The following is a 26,127-nucleotide window of genomic DNA, read 5'->3' on the forward strand; positions in this document are numbered from 1 at the left end:
CAGAATATTTTCCCAAGAATAGAAAGGGATGCTCCTGAATCAGTATCAAGTCTACCATAGCATCCTACAGACTGTAAACTCTTTCTGCAAATAAACGATCACAGTTCTAACATTAAAAAAGTGCCATGATTGTTTAATCAGTCTAAAAGTGGTTAATAGTTTTTCACATCCAGAGGCTTATTTTCAATTCATCTGAAACTTCCAGTCTGCAGCTGTAATTGCTAGTATTTGGTAGTATCCAAAACATTTTGGACCCCCATCTCATTAATTTCAATAGATCTACCCCAAGAATGACTAAATATGGCTTTAATGAGGTCAAAAGACTGCAATGTTATGAAATTACTCACTGGGAATTACTTTTGAGAAGATATACACAGAATTGTGCTGCAAATGATAGAGTGGTAGGATAATTCCTTAATAAATTGCATTTTTCCCACTGTTTTGTCATCAGAGATCTTCTGATGTTAATTTATAGTGAAGACCTGTCTGACATTTCATAGGGCTCAGCTCATCAGAAACTATCCATATTAATCAGTTGAGTTCAGATACTTATCCAATGAGACAAAAATGTGTTTAATGCTTTGCAAAAAAGCAATGAGTGCTTTTTGAATTGCAGGTGGGAGGATATCTTATAGAACAGCCAGATACTTCATTCATGTCCCATGTCCTTTTTTGAGGAGTACAGGATATGGACTCTGTAGGACTTCTCAAGATCTTTGGACTGGATAGTCAGAATTAACCTTGGTAAGGCAGTGCCTGAGGTAAACTGGTGGCATTCCATTAAGGATCCTAATTACCAGCATTCCAAATTTCACCCAGAAGCTTATGAATAACCTCAAAGTTGGTTTTATCCGATATTGGTTGGATTTCACCAGTTTATCTGACCATCATATTCTGGACCATTTGTAGTTACATGGAGCACATCAGTCTAAATACGAATTTAGACTACTAATTACACACACCAAGGCTGTAATCTGGGTTCAGGTAGGGTGGCATAACAGCTAAAGTTGACCAAAAATCCCTTGACCATCACTTCCTCTTGCTGTTGTGATACCAAGAAGTATTATATATTACCACCCCCATAAAATGCCATAAAAAGCCTAAACTGGTGTGCAAAAGTTGTTAGAATCTTGATGAGATGAAACAATCTCAAACTAAATCCTACCAAGACCAGGTTGGCTTTTGTCAATGAACATTCCAGCAATGAAAATCTCTTGGCATCACAACAGCATTTAAACATTACCTCGTATTAAGAACAGATTTCAAGCATTTCCTTTTTGCTACTCAGTTTTTCCTTTTAAAAAAACATCACCATTCATAATACAATACGCATGCTTCATTCTGTATGTAATTTCCAAGTAGATCTTTATTTAAAGAATACTTTAAACACAATACGAAGAACACCAAAGTAAGCCATTAAAGCCTGTCTCTTTCTAAATTATAAAAACCCAGAAGATCACAGATATGTATACATGTAGACTCTTTTTGATTGGCTGTAAATGAATTTTATGGATATAGTTCCATAAAATTTATCTTACAAGGAGAAAAAAATATGTTGTTTTTTTTTAAAGTAGGTAGTTCTTACCTGGCTTTATGAGGTTTGTCTTTGCTTCCTTTTTATATCGAGCCGGCTGATGAGTTCCATCTGCCACTGTTCCTGAATTAAATTTCTTTCTGGCATAGTCTCCCCCATCGCTGCCTGTACAGAAAACGATTGGACTGTTTCCTGTATCTGGTGGAGTCTTAACTGGAGATACTGATTGGCTACTGGGGCAACCTGTGTCATCTGAAAACAAGAGAGGGGCAAAAGTTACTTGCTGGATATCTCTCTCTTCCTTCTCCTCCTCTCTCCCAGCTTCACTCTGTAAAGGCAGGCATTCTGTAAAGCAATGAAGCATGCAGTCCTGGCTGGAGTTGAATGCCTTTTTCTTTTCAGTGGAACATTGCTGTGTCACCATCTGATAAGCATCTTTTTAATCCCCACAGCAGTAGCTTCTAGTTCACCCATGTTTGAACTATGCTCTCCAACCCAGAGGGACAAAAATGAAGTTCCCTGTCCGCACTGAATGTCAGGCAAGGGGATTCATTTCCCATCTCACTCACTCAAAACAGGGTATTATGGGATGGAAAATGGGAAAGGGAAATATGTGCCTAGGTTCATGCCATCCAAGGACTTCTCAAAGAACCAGTCCTTCCTGGGCTTCATGCACGGTGTACAACCAATGGTGTGAGAAAACACACTGGGGATGCCACAAAGACAAGCTGAAAGTTTGAAAAGCCTTGCGAGATCCAATGACCACTGACAGGGTTGTTGACAGTGTGGCCAAACTGAATGGAGCAGGTGTTACAAATAAAGTACTACAGATAGTCATCAACCTTGTTTTGTGACCGCTCAAAGTTACAACAGCACTAAAATGTCCCAGAGGTATTTTATCAAGAAGCAACTGGACTTTCTGTTTTTTCTTTGATCACTTTCTCACTTCAGTTTTAAGAAACTGATAGCTTTTCATTTTGCAGCAGAAGGAATGGACAGATCTGAGCATTGTTATCTTAATGGGTCAGTCTGCTCCTTATTTTGCTTTGTGTCCTTGTCAAGTCTATCTCTAACACCTCCATAAGCCCAAACACAGCCCATCTCCTTCCTCCTTCCCTCCCTTTCTGTTGAAAGAAATATCCATCTGGTTCAGTTTCAAGCTGGGACAAATACACTGGAAACATGGAGGCTAATTGGAAAGAAGGTTTAATGATGAACAGAACCACCAAGCACATGGTTCTGGTGCAGCTGACAAAATGGAGTTGAGAGTCAGGGGGATATGTATACCTTCTCTTGGGCTTTGCACTTAAACTTCCTGTTCCTGTGCAAGAACATGTATTCTATTGGCTGTTGTCAGACTCCCATGGGACCATGTACAAATCCTAAGCGTTTGTCTGAGCTAAGTTTGGTTGATGTTTCTGAGGGTAATGCAATGAAAGGGTATTGGGCAATTCATTTTGTGGCTGAGGGCAACCTTTGAGGGATCTTGGGTGTTTATGAATAGACCTATCTATCTCTTTATCTCTTAAGTACTGACATTTGATGAGGGCTATTAAGAAAGATGGGGGCTGCTTTCCAAGAGCATGTTTCTCAATTTTTCATCCGGGGAATATAATATTCTGTCTTTTTAATATCCTTCCTTCCTTCCTTCCTTCCTTCCTTCTTCCCATTTTAATAGCTCATATCTAGGCCATTGTGGAAAATGTAGATAATGGTGACAGGGGAACCTGACAGCAGCAATATCGGAAAGGTTTCATCAGAATAAAAGGGGGTTCCAAGCAACTTTTAACAGGTCTTCTTAATCCTGAATCCAGCCCTGATTTCTATTATAACTAAAACTGATTCAGCTTTGCAGCTTTCATGGACCTCAAGCTGCTTATCATAGGAACAAAGCAATCTTGGCACGGAAAATCATTCTTCACTTGGCTCATGTTATCGTGACCTTTATGCATACCAATAACTCAGGAGGCTTTTGAATTCAAGCTACGGATAATCCAAAGATCTGTTGGACACAATCCCTCTTTACCAATCACCGTATTGTTATTTTTTTTAATCAAACTATATAATGAATGCCAGGCTGGTGTATAACCCTCTTTCTCTCTCCCCTCCAAATATTCAGAGAGAAAACATACATCAGAATAGTCTTGTTACCTCTTCCACTTTGCCAGAGGACATTTTTTTCCTGCCTGTATCAGATGAGCATTTGATCACTATGTCTCCTGTAGGATCAAAATTTTCACCATTACCAAAACAGCAGCTGCACAACTCCCGGCACTGTCGATCACTCAAGTCAAAGTCATTCTGTGACTTAGACAGAGGTTACACTGCTGTACATAAAAATGCCAATTGCAGGAAAGGGTAGGTAGGTCATCTTTTCGGTAGAAGAGAACTGATTTGTCTTTCTGTACAGAAAGTAAGTCTGAATTTTCCTGTGAATCTCTGGATGGTTTCAAAAGATTGAAATAATATCAATAGATGACCAATTTCTCTTAATTATATTACTGAAATGAAAGAAAACTGGAGATCATCAAGAACAATTCTGAAATTGTTCAGAAGTGGGCAGAAACAATGCCATATATACATGTATACATGTATACATATATACATATACATACATACATACACACACACACACACATATACATATACATATACATGTGATCATACATACAGAAAATTGGAAGTATCTACATGAAGTCTCATTCATCATCATCAGGCTTGTGTCTTCGGCTTTGTGCTTATATATATATATATATCCTTATATATATATATGATATTGGGTATGGCTGTGTTCTGATTGGCTGGGGTGTGTTCTGTTCAGGTGGGGCTTGGTTGTGCTCAGGTTAGTCTTAGTTGCTGCAGGATTTGAGCTGGTGAGCTGTGATCCTGTTGTTTGGCTTCAGCAGAATCTCATCTGCCACATTTTCATAGTGGGCGTCAGGCTTCATGTATAGCGGATTTGAAGCGGTAGTGATGCAGATGAGATTGTTCTGTATTGAGGCTTTTAGATAGCTGCCATTTACTCGAGCTACAAGCCGCACTAAAAGCCTCCAATACAGGAACACAATGTTGCCAGCCAATCAAGACAAAAAAGCCACAAAACGGAAAATACCCGAACAAAGCCGAATGCCATACATGTAAGTACCCGTGAAAACTTAAGAAATATATATATATATATATATATATATATATATATATATATATATATATATATATATATATATATATATATATATATATATATATATATTTGTTTTCTGAGGTTCATATATATATATATATATATATATATATATATATATATATATGTGTGTGTGTGTATATGTATTTTATATGTATATGTATATATATCTGAATATATATATATATATATATATATATATATATATATATATATATATATATCATATATATATATGTGTGTGTGTGTGTGTGTGTCTTCAGCTCTGTGCTTCTCAGAGTGACTGAGAAGTGGACAATCACTCTGAGAAGCACAGAGCTGAAGACACAAGCCTGAAGATGATGAATGAGACTTCATCAAAACGTTGCTTCTAGATACTTCCAATCTTACAGCGGAGAAAACCCGAATAACCAAAGATCCACATACAAATACCCGCGAGAACCTCAGAAAAACATACATACACATACATATACACATACATATACATATACATATATATATATTCATATTCATATTCATATTCAGATATATATATTCAGATATATATATTCAGATTCTAGGAGAAGAAAAAAGAAGTTTCAACAAAACCATCATAGTTTATCTAACTGAACAACTATAAGAGGATTCTGATTGGAGATACTGCCAGCTGATTGAAGGACTGCCAGCTCCAGAACTATTTTAAGATAGACATCTTAGAGAGAATAGCAGCTTTTAAAATATACAGAGTTATTACCTAGATAGTTCGCTTACTCTGAATTTGATTCCCCCTTGAAACATCTGGAGTCACATCTTTTAAAACTTAGGAAGACCCTTCATTATTTTTTTTCTGTTTATAAAACCAGAAGAACCTTCTCCTTATTTTCTATACGCTTAGATTATTCTTGTGCTAATGTTAAGAAACGTTTATATTATTACACTGTGTTAGGAAATACTGATTATTCTGTTGTTTTGTTGGCAATATCAGTGATATTGTGGATTATTTTTATTCACTGGTACTGACACTACCAAACAGCCTGAGGTGACACATGGGTTTCCTTATTTAGTCTTCCCTTAAAACTAAGACCTTCTTCATTTCAATTATTATAATTTCCAATTCTACATCCATACACAGAAATCAACATAGGCTTGTTTTATATAAATCTTCTTACTTCTCTATCTTCCAAATATATTTTTGATCCATGATTTTTCCTTACCCTCCTCTAACTTCCAGCAGTTTCTCAAGGAGGTTAGCCCAAATCATATTAACTGGATTAAAATTATTAAATGAGCTTGATAGTTGAGTAGAGTTTTGAACTCAGTTTACATACTACTGATCTGACATTTCTATTTATTGCACCACATTGACTGTCAGGTATACAGGATATCTGTATTTTTATTACTTTTAAAAAGTTTAAGTGCTCAAATATATTAAAACATATGTGCATATAGATGGAACCCGTAGTCCTGAAACACAGTGATGCTAGTTTGTTGAAAGCTAGGGAGCTTTTAAGCTTTGTTCTTATTTTGCACAACCAAATTTTATGATGCAAAATTGTGATAAGCTATTGTTGAAAGAAACATCCAGGTCCAGGTCCAAGCTGGGAGAAAAGCACTGGAGACAAAATGGAGGCTGGAGGCCGATTGGAAAGAGGGTCCATGTATTGATGAAGCAGAACTACATGCGTAGTTTTGGACAGCTGACCACATGGAGTCGAGAGTGGGGAGTATTTATACCTTCTCTTGGGCTTTGCACTTGAACTTCCTGTTCCTGTGCAAGTACATATATTCTACTGGTTGTTGTAGGGGTTATATAGGGGTCATAGCTGGCTTTGTAGGTTGTCTGAGCTAAGCTTGCTTGAAGTTTGGACTGCTGATGCAATGAAGGGTCATTGGGCAATTCTTATTGTGGCTGAGGGCTAATTCTGCCTTTGTTTGATCTTGGGTGAGGGTATTTGCTTATGAATAAAGCTATCTGTCTCTTTAACTCTTAAGTGCTGATATCTGCTGTGGGCTATTAAGGAAGATGGGGGCTGCTTTCCAAGAGCATGTTTCTCCATTTCTCCCTTTAGGGAAATATAATATTCTGCCTTTTTAATATTTCCTAAAATATTTCATTATTCTAGGAGAGGGGTGAGTGCAGGTGCTAACTTTCAACACTATTTAAGAATTTAAAATACTACCAGTCTCTATAAAAACACTTCAGCAGAAATGTGAATCCTGATCAATTGTTTTATATAGCATTGGGTTCAGGGCTATGTATTGGTAGTCCTTAACTTACAACCCTTTGTTCAGTGACCATTCAAAGTTAGGACAGTAATGAAAAAAATGACTTACAACTGGTCCTCACACTTACAATCATCGCAGGATTCCCCATATCCCATGATCAAAATTTGGGTACTTGGCAACCAGCATCTATTCATGATGGTTGTAGTGTACCAGGGTCATATGATCACCATTTGCAACCTTCCCGACAAGCCAAGTCAACTTAGCAACCACATGATTCACTTAACAACTGCAGTGATTGCTTAACAACCATGGCAAAAAGAGTTGAACACTGGATGCAGCTCACTTAACAACTGCCTTACTTGGCAATGAAAATTCTGCCACCAGAATTTCCCTGTGGTTGTAAGATGAGGACTACCTGTAATAACAATATTTTTGGGTGGGTTGGGGTCCGAGGTTAGAATGAAGTCACCCAATCCATAACACAAAAAATTCCTCTCTAAAAAGTCTGTTGAATTGTAAGAGCAAATTTGTTTTTGCTCCAAGAAGTAGAAAGACTATCTTTGTCACACAACTGTTTAGAAGCTAAATCAATACAATGTGGCTTTGTTTAACCACAGGCTGCTCAAACAGCAGACCCTTCAATAGTTGTGGGTTTTTTAAGTGCGGGGTAAATGAACACCTGGCAGACTGAAGCAGTAGCAGATTTCTTGTATTGGTAAAGGACTGGACATATATGAAGTCCAAGTTCTGAAATAACTTCAGCTTCAATTTAATTCTCTGTTAAATGAAGTCTACATTTATGCTGACTGTTAAACCAAAAAGAAAGAAAATTGACTGAACTGAAATTCATTTATATGTAGATGGACGGATAGGTAGATATAGAGACTGCTGGGCATTCAAACAAAGTTTGCTAAAAAACATGCAGTAAAACGCAATACCAACAGATTAATAATTATACATGATTTTACTTAGCAATTAAGCAACCCCTTTTGAATAGTCATGCAGTTGGAAATATAATTTTCAGTATGCCTTCCAACAGGCCTGTAATAGAGACAATCATTAATGGAAACTGCAGAGCACAAAAAAAGGGAATAACAACATCAGCAAAAAATGTGCTTTCCTTAAAGCTACTGAGTTTATGATCAAAATAAAATCTAAAATCAGCCATCGCAACTTACTTACTGAACAGAATCTCTTTCTTTAGATTCACAAAGACATTTTACATCAATGAAAATGTTCTTTACCCCAATGCAAGCTTACCATTATTTGCCAAGATCTCCATTCAAAAGCTCCTGTGACCAGCTTACATCCCTCTTGCCACAGCGCCTTCACACTTTCAGCTTCCTAAGTGACTGCCCAATAAATCATGATGAGCAATTGGCTGCCCCCACAGGTTGACTCTCAAGTGATTCTTGAAAACTTTCTCTCCCACACCTCTTAAGTTAACGGCCAGATCTTACCACTTGGCCCCAACTTGCTAACATGCACTATCTCAAAATGGAGAATGGCTTATCTCTAGAAGCTTCGAAATGACAATGACGAAATTGTGAAGTCAGAGCCTCAGTCACAAGTGGGAACGAAAGAAAATGTAACCAGAGATAACTTTGTCCTTCAGAGTAACGCCCGGCTAAACATACCACCAAAGTTTTGCAGAAAATCAGTCGGGGAAAGGGAAGAAGACTGAGGGATGATAGCATGCCGTGAACTTAATAGGATCACTTCCTGCTTCCCGGTTTTATTTGCTAGTTCACAGCATACTTTTTTTTTTTTTTTACAAGAAAGGAAGAAAGAAATCTGCCAACTTGCAGCTCGTGCAACTTGGCAGCACATAATTTTGGACAGCACAGAATGTTTTCCCTCCTCCTTTTTCCCCCCACCTCCAACCAGGCCATCAGTTACAAACAGTTCCTAACTAGTATCTGCTCTAACATGGCTGGTGGCTATGACAGAAAGCATTTAAATTAACCTCTTAGCAAAACAAGCCCTTCCACATCCTCAATTCTCATGGAATTAAAGACATGCTATTATTTTCTCCACTCCCATTCCTCTGATGTCATGATTTCAAGATAATAACAGAGACAGTCCAGGTCTTGTCTACTGATAGGTTTACAGAAAATCAGTTCCTACATCCTTAATCATCAAACTAAGATGTGGTAAAATGCATACAGGTATTTCTTGACTTATAATAGCAATAGCACTTAGACTTACATACTGCTTCACAGTGCTTTACAGCCCTCTCTAAGCGGTTTACAGAGTCAGCATATTGCCCCCAACAATTTAGGTCCTCATTTTATCGACTTTGGAAGGATGGGAGGCTGAGCCAACCTTGAGGCTGGTGAGATTCGAACTGCCAAATTGCAAGTCAGCAGAAGTAGCCTGCAGTACTGCATTCTAACCACTGCGCCACTGTGGCTAAATAATCATTTTTAGCAACCATTCAAAGTTACAACAGCACTGAAAAAAATGACTTATGACAGGTCCTCGCACTTACAATGCTTTCACCGGCATCCACATGGTCACAGAATCAAAATTTGGTTGCTTGGCAACCGGGATGTATTTAAACAGCTGCAGAATGGGGGGGGGGAGGGGTCATGTGATTGCCATCTGCAATCTTCCCAGCCAGCTTCTGATAAACAAAGTCAATGCGGGAAATTGGATTCACTCAACAACCGTGGTACAATTGCAGTGATTTACTTAACAACAGTGGTAAAAGAGGTCACAAAATCCCAGATTGAGATAGGGTGAGTTAAAGGAAAATCAGTCTGTTGAAATTAAAAAAATAAAATAAACCAGCCTTACATACACAGGGGCAGAAGCTGTGTGTATCTCATAATTGCAAGCAACCTAATAAAGGAGAATATTTGTAGCTCTGGGTTGACATGAGGGGGTCCTTGGTGCTCTCTGAGCTTGCTTGTTTCCTTGAAGACATTTCATTACCCTAACTACGTAACATCACCAGTACTACGGTAGTAAGGAGTGCTGTTTGCTGTCAGTTTATATTCTGGTAACTTGCCTGTCTGTGTGGTTAGAGGCGGTCTGATTCTTTGGTTGGGCCATTTGGCAGTTTTTTGATTTGAGGTATTGTTAATTTCATTGTTGGTCTGAAGTTGGAATTAATCCATGCTGATTACTGGTGGAGAGGTGCTAGAGTCTTTTTCTCTTTAGGGCTGGTTGATTGTCTCTTTTGAATAGTCTATAGATGTTGTTAATGTCTATGTGTCTACTGATTGCTGGTTTGTCAGACTGTAGGCTTGTAGAAATACCCTGACATTTTAGGACTTGGCCTGGTCTAGGATGGTCACACTTTCCCAATTGAAACTATGGCTAAATTTGCCTATATGTTGTGAAATTAAAGAATTTTCATCATGTCTTCTGACTGCCAGTTGATATTCATGGATCTGATTCAACAGGATGAAATATTTGGTTTCATCATGCTCCTCATGTGATTGTTAAAGGAAATTGAAAAAATACAGTACAAAATAGTTTTTTTCCTCCAAAGGAGGATACCAAAAAGTGATTTCTATGTTGTGGCACCTCAGCTTTGGGATGGACTTCCTCTGATGAGCAACCTAGCATGGACTTCTCTCTCTCTCTCTCTTTTTTTTCCTGATGACTCAGCCCCCCAAGATTTGAGGCCACAGCTTCACGAAAACTTTTGTCTCTATCAGCATTACAACAATTATTATTATGAGTTTTAATATACCATTTATCCCATTTTTTTTATCCTGCTTTTTGATAAATTCTATCATGGCAGGTCGGCCATGCCTATTTTAAATAAAGATCAGAATTTGCCAAGAAGAAAAGAAACTCATAGGAATGACGGTTTCAGATTTTAGATTAGAATTTTTTAAATCCATCTTTGTTTTTTTGTATAAGTAACTCAAAGCGGTGAATCTTTCTCCTATTTTCCCCACAACAGGTGAAGTGGGTTGAGCTGTAAGAGATTGCTTTTTGACAGAAAGTGGTCTACGTTTTTTATGGATCAATAAATATTTGCCAGAGGTTTTCACTGTGCTTGATAAAAAATATTAGCAGGCATAGTTAGTCTCCCTTCCCTAACTTTGTTTTATGTTGGGTGGCTACATCTAGTGAAGTGCTGTCCACCATTCAATTGTAAAGATAAATTATTATTGCTCTTTCCTATTTCTTGGTGACAAGATAAAACAACTCCCTTGAAGAAGTTTTTAAAAATGGAATGAAATAAGTCACAAGTCCCTTAGGTTTGTTCCTAAGTAAACTGAATGTGCCTTAATAAAAAAAATTCTCATTACACAACAGTGGTTTGGCTTAAAGGAATTAGCTTTACGCTGCTCTAGCATTTCGGCTGGATCCTGTTTTCAAAACTCTGACTTGATTCCTATGTGTAGAAAAGAAAACAGGTGGGGTGGGGGGGAGAAAGGATGCATAACTGATAGGATGATTGATGAGCCAAACAGATGAAGACAGAAGTCAAGGTCACTGGCTTGGCTTCCCAAATAGGCACACACGAAACCAGCATGGGGGATAATCACTTATCAGAAGAAGTCATGCTACCCTCCCCCAAAAAACATCAGTCATGCAGGTGACACACAGCGGCTTAAAGGCTGAATTTATGTATGGTCTCCCTCTAGAATATTAACTGGGAAACCTGCTAAATTAACAAGGCTTAGCTTTTAAAGCATTCACAAAATCTTAGCTCAATGGCACATTTTTATCAATGAATTTTTACTGGAAACATATCTGTGTGCTGCAGGTTTAAAACAATGAGATATACAGCAAATAAATTCACCCCTCAAAAGCCTTGCTTTTTAAAAAGTCAGTACTTAGATGACATGATGAGAAGGATTCCTGAAATGGCTTTCTTCAGAATAGCAGCATAGCAGCTTCACAAGTTATTAATTGACTGATTTAATTTGCAGAGCGCCCATGCCCAGAGTTCTTCCGTGGTGGTATAAACATGCCCAATATCAATTAAAGTGATATAAAATATAAAAAAGACACACACTATCTCTCTCTCTCTCTCTCTCTCTCCCTCCATCCCTCCCTCCCCTCCCCCTCTCCATGTAGCAGGGGAAGGATACTGCAAAATCCCCATTCCCTCCCCACTCCAGGGGAAGGTTATTGCAAAATGGCCATTCCCTCCCCCCTACTAACCTGCTTTCCAGCTCCATTCTCCTGGGCAGGGCAACAGCTGGGACTCGGGAGGCAGAGAATAGATGGGGGCAGGGCCAGTCGGAGGTGGTATTTGCCAGTTGTCCAAACTACTCAAAATTTCCGCTACTGGTTCTACAGAACTGGTCAGAACCTGCTGAGTACCACCTCTGATCCAATACTAACATATTTCTATTGTAAAAGGTGCCATCTTTTAATGGATCAGTGAAAGACAAAGACATTATCTGATTATCTGAAGCATTTAAGGAATGCATTGTTTCACCCCCGTCCCCCACTCCCTTTCTGCTGGCAACTAAAAAGACCAAAGAAGTATTTTTTTAGTTGACACGGTATTTATGATAGTTGCAGTGTCCCGGGATCACATGATCCTCTTTTGTGACCTTCTGTCAAGCAAAGTCAATGGAGAAGCCAGATTCACTTAACAACCATGTAACTAATTTAACAACTGCAGTTATTCACGTGACAAATGTGGCAAGAAAGATCGTAAACTGGGGCAAAACTCACTTAACACATTTCTCACATTTCTCACTTAGCAACATAAATTCGGAGCTCAATTGTGCTTGTCGAAGACTACCTGTATACCTTCCTCTTCCTATTTTCCTCACAGCAACAATGCTATGAGGTGGGTTGGTGTCTGGTACAAAAGATCCACATGTGAAGGTCCAATTAAATTGATTTATTCCAAAACTGTCTATTCAGAGGAATCTTCTCAATTAACAGTTACCACCTGCTTGGAGTTAGATAAGGGCCAATGGAATTCAAGGGGAGTTGGATTCAAGTTGTCTCATGCTTGAGACTATGTAGGGATTCTAGGCTGATCCCTCTTTTAACTCCGCCCCAGTTTCTACTACTCCTTTTTTTACGGTTGGATTGACAGAGAGTGACTGGTTCAAAGTCACCCAGCTGGATTTCATGGCTAAGGCAGGACGGAGCATGTTTGCTATATCCCACAATACAGCTGCATGTTGTCTTCTGGAACCATTTGTGATCTATCTGCCCCAGAAAACGTCAACCAGGACTGATTTTAAGATTTTTTTTAATTGCTTGGGGATAAGTCAATCCCTCCACAGATTTATTTCAACACACAGTATACGTTCTGACAAAATTGTACCTTGATCACCTTCATTCTCTTGCTCCAGAACACACAGTTGCTTTGCACGTACTTTCTTCTATTTATTGAATATAATTTGATTTAAAAATAACTATAAATGACTACAGTGGTGCAGTGGTTAGAATGCAGTACTGCAGGCTACTTCTTCTGGCTGCCAGTTGCCTGCAATTTGGCAGTTCGAATCTCACCAGGCCCAAGGTTGACTCAGCCTTCCATCCTCCTGAGGTTGGTAAAATGAGGACCCAAATTGTTGGGGGCAATATGCTGCCTCTGTAAACCGCTTAGAGAGGGCTGTTAAGCACTGTGAAGTGGTATATAAGTCTAAGTGCTATTGCTATAAATGCATAAATCTCCCTGGATAAATAGGTTTAGCAACTAGAATTAGAACAGGCAACCGAATAGTTAAGCAAAGTTGTTGCTAAGTGAAATTGTAACTGTGCTTGTGATCTTACTTCTGCTTCCCTTTGCTTTACAGACCTGTGGAAGGTTTAAATGAGAGGACTGGTGGCAAAGTTATTTTTTCATCACCATTGTAACTATGAATGATTGAGATATGAGGCTGTTGCTAAACAAGGACTCTCTCTGTCCAGCTCTAGCAAATGCATGTGTGCATATATTGCTATAAACCCATTTTTTTTTGCAATATGTACTGTATAATATTTAATTAAGTAAAGCTCATATACTCACTAGGCATCAGATTGCATGCTATGTTTGAGGTGCAACTACTTCACTAAAATTAAATTACTAATCTGCAAGACAGTGAACACAGCACAACAAAGAATATATTGTATATCTCTGATAGACTAATAATAGGCTTAGGGATATTATAGTGCTGGAATATTTAAATACATTTCTTTTAGTGTCTTGTTTTCTCATTCTGGATCCCTTAAGGTAAATAGCTTAATTTTTCCAAAATGAGTAGAAATTTAGAATTTCCTTTTTATTTCATCTATTTGGAACAGCTATCTTAAAGCTTAGGTAGCCAATATGCCTCAATCTACATGAAAAATGATTCCAAAGTGGCTGTGCAACTTATGATTAAAACAGAACTAATACTGAGAATAATCTGAAGTGAATGAGCCAGCTAAATGTTTCTGGTGAATGTTTTTTCTCAGCTTGACATATGAATCCTGCAGCTGAAATCCAAACCTAAGAGTGGAAAAGGGGCGGCAGAGGTAGTAGAGAAGAGTATCAAATTCCTATTTATTCAGTTTTACAGAATGTTCATACCCAGCTGGAAAGGGTCTGTTCAATGTAGTTCATACCCAGCTGGAAAGGGTCTGTTCAAATCTAGTTAATGGGATTCACATGCAATGAGAATTGGCAAAATGGGCATTTTCTCCCCCACTTCCCACCCAAACAAGTATATTGTAGCATAGTTCCTTCCACCAACACCTCTTTTGCGGCACAGCTGAGCCTCAGCGATGATGCCAAGAAAGTTGGCATCAAGTTTCAACTGTGGACACATTGTGTGATCAGAGCATTATAGCAGAACAGAAACCATCTAAAAACAGATTAAACCAGAACATCAACTCTTCTGCAGCACACACCAATTCTGGATGTACAGAAGCATCCTTTAAATCAGAGCCTATTCAGAAACTTCATCCAGGTCAGGGGTCTCCAACCTTGGCAATTTACAGGTGTGCTTACAGATTTACAGGTGTGCGACTCACAGCGTGCAGGGAAGCTCGTAAATCCCAAACCGGTAGTTAACCCTGTCGTATCCCACCCCTGGTTAACAGGTTGGGGACAGGTGGAGGACTTTATTCAAAATGCTAAATTCTACCTATAAACATCTTCATGAACAACATTTTGCAAGCCAATCTTATTTTTGTTTTTTTCGTATGTAGGCCACAGTTACTTACGAGGTCACCTACCTGCCAAAGAACAGATATAAAATGTGTGTCAAGCAAACATTCAATTACAGAATTCAGCAGTGTAACTTCCTTTACAAAGCATTGCCTGAAGCCGTATCCTCAGGACTAGGGCTGAATTAGCACAAGATACAGATCAGACAACAACTTGTGATGCTAAAATTGTTAGGCAAAAATAACCAGGAGGATTCACTTAGTTTAAAGCACAGAAAAGGTTATTATTGCTATCTATACATAAGAATGACCACCAATGATTGGAGGCCTTTGAACTATGGTACTGAAGAAGACTCCTGCAAGTCCCTTGGACTCCAAGGTGATCAAACTGGTCAGTCCTAAAGGAGATCAATGCTGACTGCTCTTTAGAAGGCCAGATCCTGAATATGAAACTCAAATACTTTGGCCACCTAAATAGAAGGAAGGACTCACTAGAGAAGAGCCTAATGCTAGGAATTATTAAGGGCAAAAGAAGACAGGATGGCAAAGAATGAGATGGCTGGATGGAGTCACTGAAGCAGTCAGTGTGAGCTTAAATGGACTCTGGGGGACGGTAGAGGACAGGAAGGCCTAGAGAAATGTTGTCCATGGGGTCACTATGGGTTGGACATGACTTCGCGACTAATAACAAATACATAAGAATCTGGTAAGTAACAGTCAAAGCTAAATTGGCACTAGATAAGGGTAAATAGAATTCATGAGGGAGGAAGCTAGACTTAGGTCTCTTGTGGGAGTGTAAAATGTTCTGAACTGATGACACATTTAACTCTGCCCTCCAGCTCAGCCTGTTCTTCTCCTATTAAAATTTAGAACTACTTCCATGTATTACACAAATACCTAGGGCAACGCAACCCTATATTCTGGAAGATACAAAGGCAGGTTATATAACATTGCTTAGCAACTGAAAATATTTCTTTTATTCTAGAACTGTGATGAGTTAATCTAGGATAAATATTCCATTCACTGGCTAAAAGCATCATAATGTGTTAATTAACTAACAAATTTCAAAGTATAAAGAAACAACTTGCATTCTGTCACAGACACATTACTATCTGAAATAATTATCAACACTGGGAGAGAATGACATGATTTCCCCATATTTTTATAACACATCTGTCTGTATAATTTGGTATGTTTTAAGTAATCTTAATTTTAGTTTCTGTGTACCTCTGGATTGAAGCTATAGTAAACATTTTGCAAGTTTTATCATGTTATGCTTATGCATGAACTTTGTTCATATTCATCAAGTATGCTTTTCTCAGTGGTGGTATTCAGCAGGTTCTGACCAGTTCTGGAGAACTGGTAGCAGAAATTTTGAGTAGTTTGGAGAACCGGCAAATACAACCTCTGACTGAAGATTTTACAGTATCCTTCCCCTGCCACACCCAACAAGCCACACCCACAGAACCGGTAGTAAAAAAATTTGAATCCCACCACTGGCTTTTCTGTTATAATTTTATAACAATACATGATCTATATTGATTCAAAGTCAAATGGTATGTGTTCTGGAAATAGTGTTATCCTAGTTTGAATTTCATAGAATACTAAAAAAAAGCATTACTTGCAATATATTTTCTATACTGGAGTATTGAAAAATAGGTGGCTATAATGGAATCAAATTAATGACATTTGATTAAGTTAGAATGTTCGTATTGATTTGGAAAATTTAGATGTCTAAATCAGTTCAGAACAAATCTCTGATTGGACCAGCTTTGATTCATATTAATTATGATCTTTAAAATATTAGTGTGGAAAGCATCCAGTTCGGTTTGAATTGATTTAGACTCATTTGATCTGAACTGGTTTGCATAAATTCAGAAAGCTAAACAGTCACCAGGCCTGGAATGAACTCTTTGAGAAGGTAAGCATTTTCTTCAAGCAACTTTGTACTAGATGCAATGTTTGGCTAGGTCCAACTAGCACACATTTCCACTACCAGGAACTATTTAATAGCCATTGCTTTTTACGAACAATTCCTGTAGTGACTTGGAATTTCCATCACCTTTATTCACTCTTACATTCTTTGGCAGAAGCCATTGTAATTAAAGGGATAGAAAACTATGTATACTTGCAACATACATAATTAAAGAGTGACTTCTACTTTGTCATATCTTCTCCTTTGGCAAGCCTTTCCAAATCTTACTTGTATGGAGCCAGTATTCCTTGCTAAATTGTTATTATAGAAAAATGCCTTGTCCCATGTATGTGTTATATCTTTCTGTTTATCCTCAAGTATCTCAAGATACCACATAATGCTCTTATCTCCAAACTAATCCTCATAGCAACCATGTAAGGCAGGTGAGGTGGAGATTCTCCCGGTAAACTTCATGGTGAAGTTGGATTGAACTAGGCATTCTCCAGTTCTAATCCACTAATCCAGCACTGGGCAACCTGTAGTGCTCTTGATGTCACTGAAATATAAACTCATCCTTCCTGATTCTAACATGTTGGTTAGGTTTGCTGGAAGTTGGACATTAAATACTAGCCAGGGAGCCATTCATTCCCCATCCTTGCCTAAACCTTAAGGCTATGTAGAAATTTGATTCTAATCTCCAAAATGAGCTTTGAAGACCTGGGAATTCAAACAAGCATCTATTTGCAACGCAGTTGACCTTTTTGCAAGAACACAAGCATACCTTCCACAGTTATACATTTTTAAATATGCTACTGACAGGTATGATCATGTTCTAAAGCACCTTTCAGAAACTGAATTCATAGAACTTTTCCAACCATCTACAAAGAAGAGAAGGATATTCTCTCATTTGCACATGACAGCTACCAGAATCATCTATGCTGACAGATTTGATCATTGACTCATACATGGGTTAGAGTTTGTTTCTGGTAGACCATCAATATTAATGAGTTAAATAGGTTAAGCAGCATTAACAGATTATAAAACCAGAAATTTGTAATACCTTCCATCCTGATGCCCTTCTGATCGCTTGGGCAGCAACCTTTATCCCTCAGCCAGGAAGGGCAATCTGGAATCTATTAAACTGATGAAGGCTGGATAACTGACATATTTTATACAGTGTGACCAAAGAACATCAAACAGCTGTCGACAGTGTGTAAAACCCAGCAATATTTATGAAAGAGGTATGCCATCTTTTCAGGCAGATTTTAAAATAATTGTCTACCAACTCAAACAGCAATATATGATTTTAGCCAACGGAACATCTCATCAACACTGATTTTAGCTCTACTGCAGGTACTGAAGCATAACAGCAATTGGAAGAAGAAAGTAATAACAAAATGTGCCTCTTGGGAAACATGTTTTGGCAAACTAAATGATTGTTATTACGCACCAAACCAACTGATTCTCCATAAGTTTAATTGGCAAAGAATGGAACAATTGCCCCAAGTGACTGTATAAAAAGTAAATTTTTGATGATATTGATCATTCAATTTAACAGATTAACAGAGTTGGAAGGCACCTTGTAAGTTATCTAGTTGTGAGAGCGCCATCATTTGAGACTTTTAAAAAGAGATTGGACTCCCATCTGTCAGAAATGGTGTAGGGTCTCCTGCTTGGGCAGGGGGTTGGACTAGATGACCTACAAGGTCCCTTCCAACTCTGATTATCTGTTATCTGTTATCATCTAGTCCAGCCCCCCATACCCAAGCAGGAGACCCTACACCATTTCTGACAAATGGCAGTCCAGTCTCATCTTGAAAGCCTCCAGTGATGAAGCTCCCACAACTTCTGAAGGCAACTTCTATTCCATTGGTTGATTGTTCTCACTGTCAGAAAATTTCTCCTTATTTCTAGGTTGAATCTCTCCTTGTTCAGTTTCCATCTGTTATTCCTTGTCTGGCCTTCGGGTGCCTTGGAAAATAGCTTGACCCCTTCCTTTCTGTGGCAGCCCCTCAAATATTAGAACACTCCTATCATGTCTCCCCGGTCCTTCTCTTCACTAGATTAGCCATACCAGTTCCTACAACCGTTCTTCATATGTTTTAGTCTCCAGTCCCCTAATCATCCTGGTTAACCAGTTAAAGTAACATTTGAATAATTATTTCTTTATTATTATTATTATTATTATTATTATTATTATTATTATTATTATTATTATTATTATTATTATTATTATTATTATTATTAATAATAATTATTATTATTATTATTATTATTATTATTATTCACTAAAATGATAATATACACAGCAGATGAGATAACCATGCTGGGTTCATATCTCAAATCACTAGTCGAGCACTTCCCAAGTGTTTCGGACTGCGTGATGTATCGGCGGATTATGCGAGCACATCCCAGTAAGGTGGCCTTCTGCAGCTGAGCAATGGTGATCTTATCAGCACCAATTGTTTTTAAGGGCTTGCCTAGGTCTTTAGGCACAGCACCCAGTGTACTGAGTACCACTGGAAACACCTGCACTGGTTTATGCCAGAGTCTCTGCAGTTCGATTCTCAAGTCCTGATATCTGGTGACTTTTTCAAGTTGTTTCTCGGTGATTCTGCTGTCACCAGGTATGGCAATGTCAATGATCCACAATCGTGATATCCGGGATATTACTTTGTCAGTCTGTGGAACACAATACCCCGGATATCACTATTATTATTATTATTATTATTATTATTATTATTATTATTATTAATAGTTTCATTAAGTAGGCCATTGGCATCAGTGGGTGAAAAACCATGTAGAAAAAGATACTGAATGGCAAAAATGCAATGAAAAAAGAATCTGGAGGAGTATAGACAAGCAAATGTTTTGTCTCTAGGCAGGCATGTCTGTGGAGGGTCGGGGCATAAAGACCAAGATGGTGGATGCAATTGTATAATCAAAGTCCTGCCCCTTTGCATATTTACCCTTATGTGGACATCCCTTCCCAGGCCTTCCAGAGTTTTAAAAAGACTCTACTGTAGTTGATATGTGTAGGAGAAAAGCAGGCAGAGCTAGGGAGGAGTTAAGTGAGTCATCAACCTAGAGTCATTATGTTACCACAAATAATCCAAATTCAACACCTCTTGAATATAATTGACCTTTATCTGGCACCAATTAAGTACTGCTCATTAGTTGACTAGATTCTTGGGTACAAGATTGAACAACAAATCTTCTGAACTGAAACTAATGTGTGACCTTGATCCTTCATGACCGGCCTTGTGGCCTTCAACTCCTAGGATTCTCAGTTAATACCCACTTCCATACATCTAGAATGGGTTGGTTAAGGCTGGTCTATTCATGATCACCAAATCCTTTATAGTTTTCTATTTTGGGGAGAAAGCAACGTGGTAAGTATGAAGCTGTGGACCTTTCTCATTTCACTAAGAAAAAATATATATGTGCAACCTAACATTTGGACCATTTCTTATCATCTGGGAAAAGAGAAAAATAGACTCCATTGCCACCATTTGGTTAGGAGGAATCTCAAAGAAAGCAGACGATCCTATAAAAATGTGAAGACAAGGAAGAAGTTGATTCAGTGGAATGGGAAAAAGTAGCTGAGAAACCTAGGTTAGTAAAAAGGGAAAGTTCTATGTATGCATGTTTGAATACTTATCAGAGATGTGTCGGTAGTGTGTGTTTAGGGAAGAAATGAGAGAAAGACCTGTGCATTCAAAGAGATGGTCTACAGCAGGAGGTCTTCAAACTTGACAGCTTTAAGACTTGTGGACTTCAACTCCCAGAATTCCTCCTCCAGTCATGTTAGCTCAGGAATTCTGGGAGTTGAAGTCCACAAGTGTTAAACTTGCCAAGTTTGAAGATCCTTGGTCTACAGTTTTGAGGCTCAACTCTCATTTCTATTGTGCAATCAAGATTTTGAGCAACTTCTTTACACATCTTTCTTTCTATGAAATACATTTCACAGATGGGCAATAGTTGGGCAAATGGATGGTTGTTGGTCTGCATCTCTGGGCTCTGCTCTTAACTTTTGGCATGTATTCAGATTCCTAGACAAATTACTTGATTTGACAAATAGTTTGACCAGTTTTCCTTTCTATGAAATGAGTGTTTTATACAGGCCACACCCACCACAGCAACATTAATAGCACTTGCTTATACTTAAACATGTGCGAGAATGGCTAGCAAATTGTATAATGTGGAAAAAAGATTATTTTCTCTCACTGTTATAAAGACCAGTTTTTAATAATGATCATCAGTTTATCTTTTGATAATGAATTCCATACAGGTCATCCCCAATTTATGACCATATTGGAGCCTTGCAAACCATCATAAATTATGACAGTTGTAAAGCAGGTCACCATGTGATCAGACCTGATTTTATAACTTTTATTGCAGTGGTCATTAAGTGAATGTGGTAGTCATAAAGTGAACATGATGGTTGTTAAGCAAACCCATTTATCACTATGAGGAGTTTTATGTTGGAAACTGGAAGTAAATGCTGTTTTTTTTGACAAAACCATTATAAATTATGATTATGTAACCATAAGGCACTGCAAACAGCTGTAACTGCAGGCTGGTTGCTGAGTGTTGAAAATACAGTCATGTGACTGTGGGGTGGGAGTGGGGAGAACATTGGAACCTCAAAACCAGGTTGTGAGTAGATGGTTGGAGTTCAACCATAACTTTGAACAGTTGTTAGCAACATCGAAAGTCTCAGATGCTTCACCGAACTCCAGACAGGAAGGGAATACTACCCATACTTAGACATGGAGGTTTGATAAATGAAGGTTTGATAAATTCATAACCGATGATGTACAGATTATCCCAAGTGGAGGAGAGAGGACAACTGTCAGTGCTGTCATCCTGCTTCACCTCATTCCTGTTTTGCTAATGACAGATTGCCATAACCCCGGGGAGAGTGGAGTGAAGGGGGTAAACCAGAAACTGAAACCACTGCAGGTGCCCACCAGAGACATTGGTCAGACAACCCAAGATCACAAGTCTGGAATGCAGACCAGTGCTGAGCCCTCCAAGCATCAAGACCATTACCAAAACAACCTGTTTGAATTTAATTGTACACTAGAGAGGTAATGGGGGAGGGAGAACCAGGGAAAGGGGAAAGTAAGTAGACAGATTTCGCACACAAACCTCAGATCAGGCCTTTTCCCTGTCTTGTAACCATTTGGCTTTAGTAAAAGTAAACTTTTCACTATGAACTTAGTTGAAGGCTCTTTCTTTCTAAATGAGCAAGATGGGAGAAGCCTGACATATATACCCATGTTTCCCTGAAAATAAGACCAGGTCTTATATTTTTTTGCCACCAAAAATGGCACCAGGTCTTAGTTTTGGGGGATGTCTAATTACTGACTCACCTCGTGGCTGCAGGTCCATTTCTTCTGTGGCCACTTGCCGCTACTCGCACACATTGCCGCTAGACTCCGTTTTGCCATCAGAGGCTTTCTAGAAAGCCCTCTGCAGCCGATAACAGAGCTCTGGATCAGAGTTTGGGGGCAACACATACAAGCAAGCAGGAGAAGAGGGTCTGCAAGGCAGGTATCGGGGTGTGCAAGGCCTGGTAAGTAGGGCAGTTCACTCCCCCATCCTCACCCTAGTTTAACTTTTACCTCTGTGCCTCACTCCACTCCATGCACCCCAGAGTGGGCAGGGTCTTAACTAGGGGGGTAGGGCTTATATTGAGTGCACATGTAAAAATCAAGCTAGGGCTTATTTTCAGGGTAGGTCATATTTTCAGGGAACACAGTAAATGAAAGTTGCATGGGGGGGAGCTGGATTAGAAGATCACTGAGACCATTCAATGATGATACTATAAAAACAACCATTTATCCTAACTGATGTACATTCTTTCTTTAATACCTGAGCAAAAACTGTTGCTGCTAATTGTCCTGGCAGACCCTCCAGATGAGCTTAAAGGGTTGAATTCTTTGCTTTCCTCTTCAGAAAAGGGGGATTCGGATGCTGGAGACACTTTCTGGTATTGGAAATGTTGCTGGAGGAGATGAGGCCGAAGTACCAGGCGAGGAATCCGGCTGCGGCAAAACTCCTTGTCCTGCATCTTGTGATCCTTCTAAAGGGAAAAGAAAGTAGTGTCACTCATACAGATGATGCTGCCTAGCTGGTTAATGGATAACTTCTGCAATCAAATACTACATTCAAAGAGCACAGAGAATTCCACAATTCATATCAGAACTACAGGTATTCTCTTCTATTGAAAGTTGGGATCACCCCCTACTGTCCCAAAGTGCTGTGGCCTGCCAACGGCCAACAGAGCTGGCGAAAGACAGTGAGGGGGTTGGGGAGAAACAACGGCCAGTCCTGGAGTCCGAGGAAGGCTCTGATGAGTGCTCTGCGTCGGAGGCAGAAATGGGGCCAGGGCCGTCTGACAGTTAACTGCCTTCAGAGTCGGAGATCAGTGGGGCAGAAGAACAGCTGGAGCCTGTTCCCTATGTGCGTATGTGCAGACCTGTCAGGAGAAGGGAACAGTTAAGGAACAAAGGTCAACTTGGGAGTAAAGGCAAAGGTGGATGGTGAATGGCTCCTCCCATAGGGAATAAAGAGGAGCGAAAGGGGAGTGGTGTTTGCAGGAAACAATTAGTTCCTTTAATTGGTGTGAAGATTTGTTCATGACTCTCAGAGACTCCTTGTGAAGTATTTTCTTGTACAGCGTTGCGCTTGGAAGCTATCAGCCTGGCAACTTTCCAAGCCTGATAAGGTCTGTGGTTGTAATTCACCCTCGAAAGACTGTTTGCTGGGACTTTGCTGGGTGTGAATGATAGGAATTCACATTAGCCAAACAAAAAGGGGTTTTGTTGGGACAAGGAATCTGCTTCATGATTTTGTGAAGCCTAGGTCAGAACACAAAGGTGCTTTTTCAATTATTACTTCTGTGCAAAATTATCCCTAATTTTTAAAAATGGATTGAGAAGATATTAAATGTTGGCATTTTTTTTAAACAAAAAGGTCAACTTTCTAGATTTTTAAAACCTACTTTGCAGCTATGATATAATAAATAATCCATTCCTGATTCTCAGTTTATCAAGGGGAATATACAGTATTTTGGCTTTGCTATGGAATGTGATTAAATTAAAAGAAACATACATGATGGTCATAATTAGGAAATTATTGTGTGACTTGTTCAATATTATGGGACAGTTTATCTCTATTTCCACCTCTCTATTCACCAATCATTGTTATATTAAAGGCTGGAAGGTACATTTGGTGCCCACTGAGATTCATGATGCTGTTCTCACTTTGATGATTTTCCAGAGAGCTTTAAAGACCTGGCAGTTTTACAAGTTGGATGGAATCCCTTCTTGAACATGTTTTTGTCTATGATTATGTATAGAACAGGGGTGTCAAACTGGTGGCCAGTGGGCTGGATGCATCACACGCAAGCCATACCTACCCCAGCTCCGTGAAGGGGAAAAACATCGTGATATGTCACCTGACGTTTGACACCCGTGGTATAGAGGAACTATATCACATCTTATTTACTTATTTTGTGCTGTGTTTTTAACTATTTACAATTGATTATATTGTGAACAGCCCAGAGTTGATTTGGAGATGGGCAGCACCCAAATATAAATAAATGAATTTGGGACAGAAATGTATTTTAGATCCTTATTCCCAAGGCTAACTTGTATTCCTGAATGACCCCAGTTGGAAAATTATAGGTATTGGAAATTGTGATCAGCTAGAGGTATTAATACTTCAAATCAGCTTTTTGCCAGTATCTGAATTATTGTAAGTGGATTTTGAATTGCCTAAAATTAGAATTGGCTTCTCATCTTCAGTTAAAGGATATTGTTTTTACAACTGTTTAAAATGTACTGGATAAAATTCCATATTACGATCAATATTTTCCATGTTTGGATGATGCCATATCTATATTTTTCATACAAAAAAGTATTGAAAAGGTGAGAATTAGTTATTTCCAAGAAATCAGAAATAAACAATTGGAATATCCAAGTGCAATATAAAAACAGATTCATTGATGAATAAAGTCTTAAAGATTATTTAATGATTCTCATTTATCATTTTTCTTCTAAGTTACTGGACATCCCAGAAAATGTTTAAGAAAGTTGGCAAATAACATCATTTGATTTGAAGTATAAATTAAGCACAAATACATTTATTCATATGATCCGTTTTGTTTCATGATAGATCCCATGTTGGTTTAAAAAGTGTACTATTTCTTTTGGAATTTATCAATGTATGAAGAATTATGAATTTATCAAGAACAGGAGTGAAGGCAGCAAATAAGCCAGTTTTGGGTGTTGGAAAAAGCCCATGTGATTCCAAATTTACTATTTTGGACGAACAATATGTGTTTGCTTTCAGTTTACCAACTTCCTTTCTATTAATATAACTGAATGATCAATCAATGTACAATCAATAAATAGCGATGTGTTTAAGAATTAGGCTGAATGATTTCCTATATGTATTTCTCGTTTTCTTTTTTTTTCTTGTCCGCTGCTTTTAACAGTATGTATTTCTTTGTGTTCCCTACCTTCTTTTGTGAATTAATTATTGTAATAATTAAATTAAAATTAAAAATTAAATTAATGATTTTATTAAAGCAATAACTTTATTTTCTTCTAAGAGAAAAAAAAAAGTCTGTGGCTCAGTAATAGGATGAGGTTTCCATTTATAGGAGCCACTTTCAGTCCTTAAACATTTTCAGATGTCTCTGAAATAACAAATCAGGCTTGTGCATAGTGATGTTCCACAGAAGATTCCTTAGCTCAGTGATTTTCAACCATGATCACTTAAAGATGTGTGGCCTTCAACTTCTAGAATTCCCCAACCAGCATTTGTTTGCTGGAGTTGGTCTACATATTTTCAAGATGCCAAGACTGTCCTAATACAATTCAGACAGAGGTCCAATTCTGACAAACACACCTGTTTGTCAGGTAAGACGGTATTAGATATTCCCATGAGAGACTAAGGTAGAAACAAAGGTAGAAACAAAATGGTTTATAATCTATCATAATAATCTTACAGGTAAATCTTTAAGCTAAGTTTGACTCCCGTTGACACATTCAAGCAGTTTTCTCGATAGCGGTACAAAAGTGGTCCACCATGGCTTTCACAATGTTTTTCCAATACCCCAGTTTAGGTTCCAGATCTAGGATTTTTTGTTTTCCACTTGATCCAGCTTAACAGTTTCAAGATTGGGTGAGGTTGGCCTGGTGTTTC

General features: G+C 38.4%; 1 protein-coding gene across 2 annotated transcripts in view; it reads right to left on the minus strand.

Annotated features, from left to right (window-relative positions):
* SYBU (syntabulin) overlaps positions 1 to 26,127 on the minus strand; it is a 46,209-nt gene that overhangs the window by 15,976 nt on the left and 4,106 nt on the right. The window contains exons 2-3 of one of the 2 annotated variants that reach the window (XM_026689722.2): positions 22,786 to 22,996; positions 1,586 to 1,786 (exon numbers count right to left, since the gene is read on the minus strand). In XM_026689722.2, the coding sequence (XP_026545507.2) occupies positions 1,586 to 1,786; positions 22,786 to 22,996 (412 nt within the window). Of the gene's footprint in view, positions 1 to 1,585; positions 1,787 to 8,180; positions 8,624 to 22,785; positions 22,997 to 26,127 lie in introns of those variants that run through there. The other variant, XM_026689729.2, reaches the window with a different exon arrangement.

Source organism: Notechis scutatus, chromosome 3 (assembly GCF_049901735.1).
Source record: "Notechis scutatus isolate UNSWTSFEM ecotype Mainland chromosome 3, rNotScu1.2, whole genome shotgun sequence".
NCBI lineage: Eukaryota > Metazoa > Chordata > Lepidosauria > Squamata > Elapidae > Notechis > Notechis scutatus.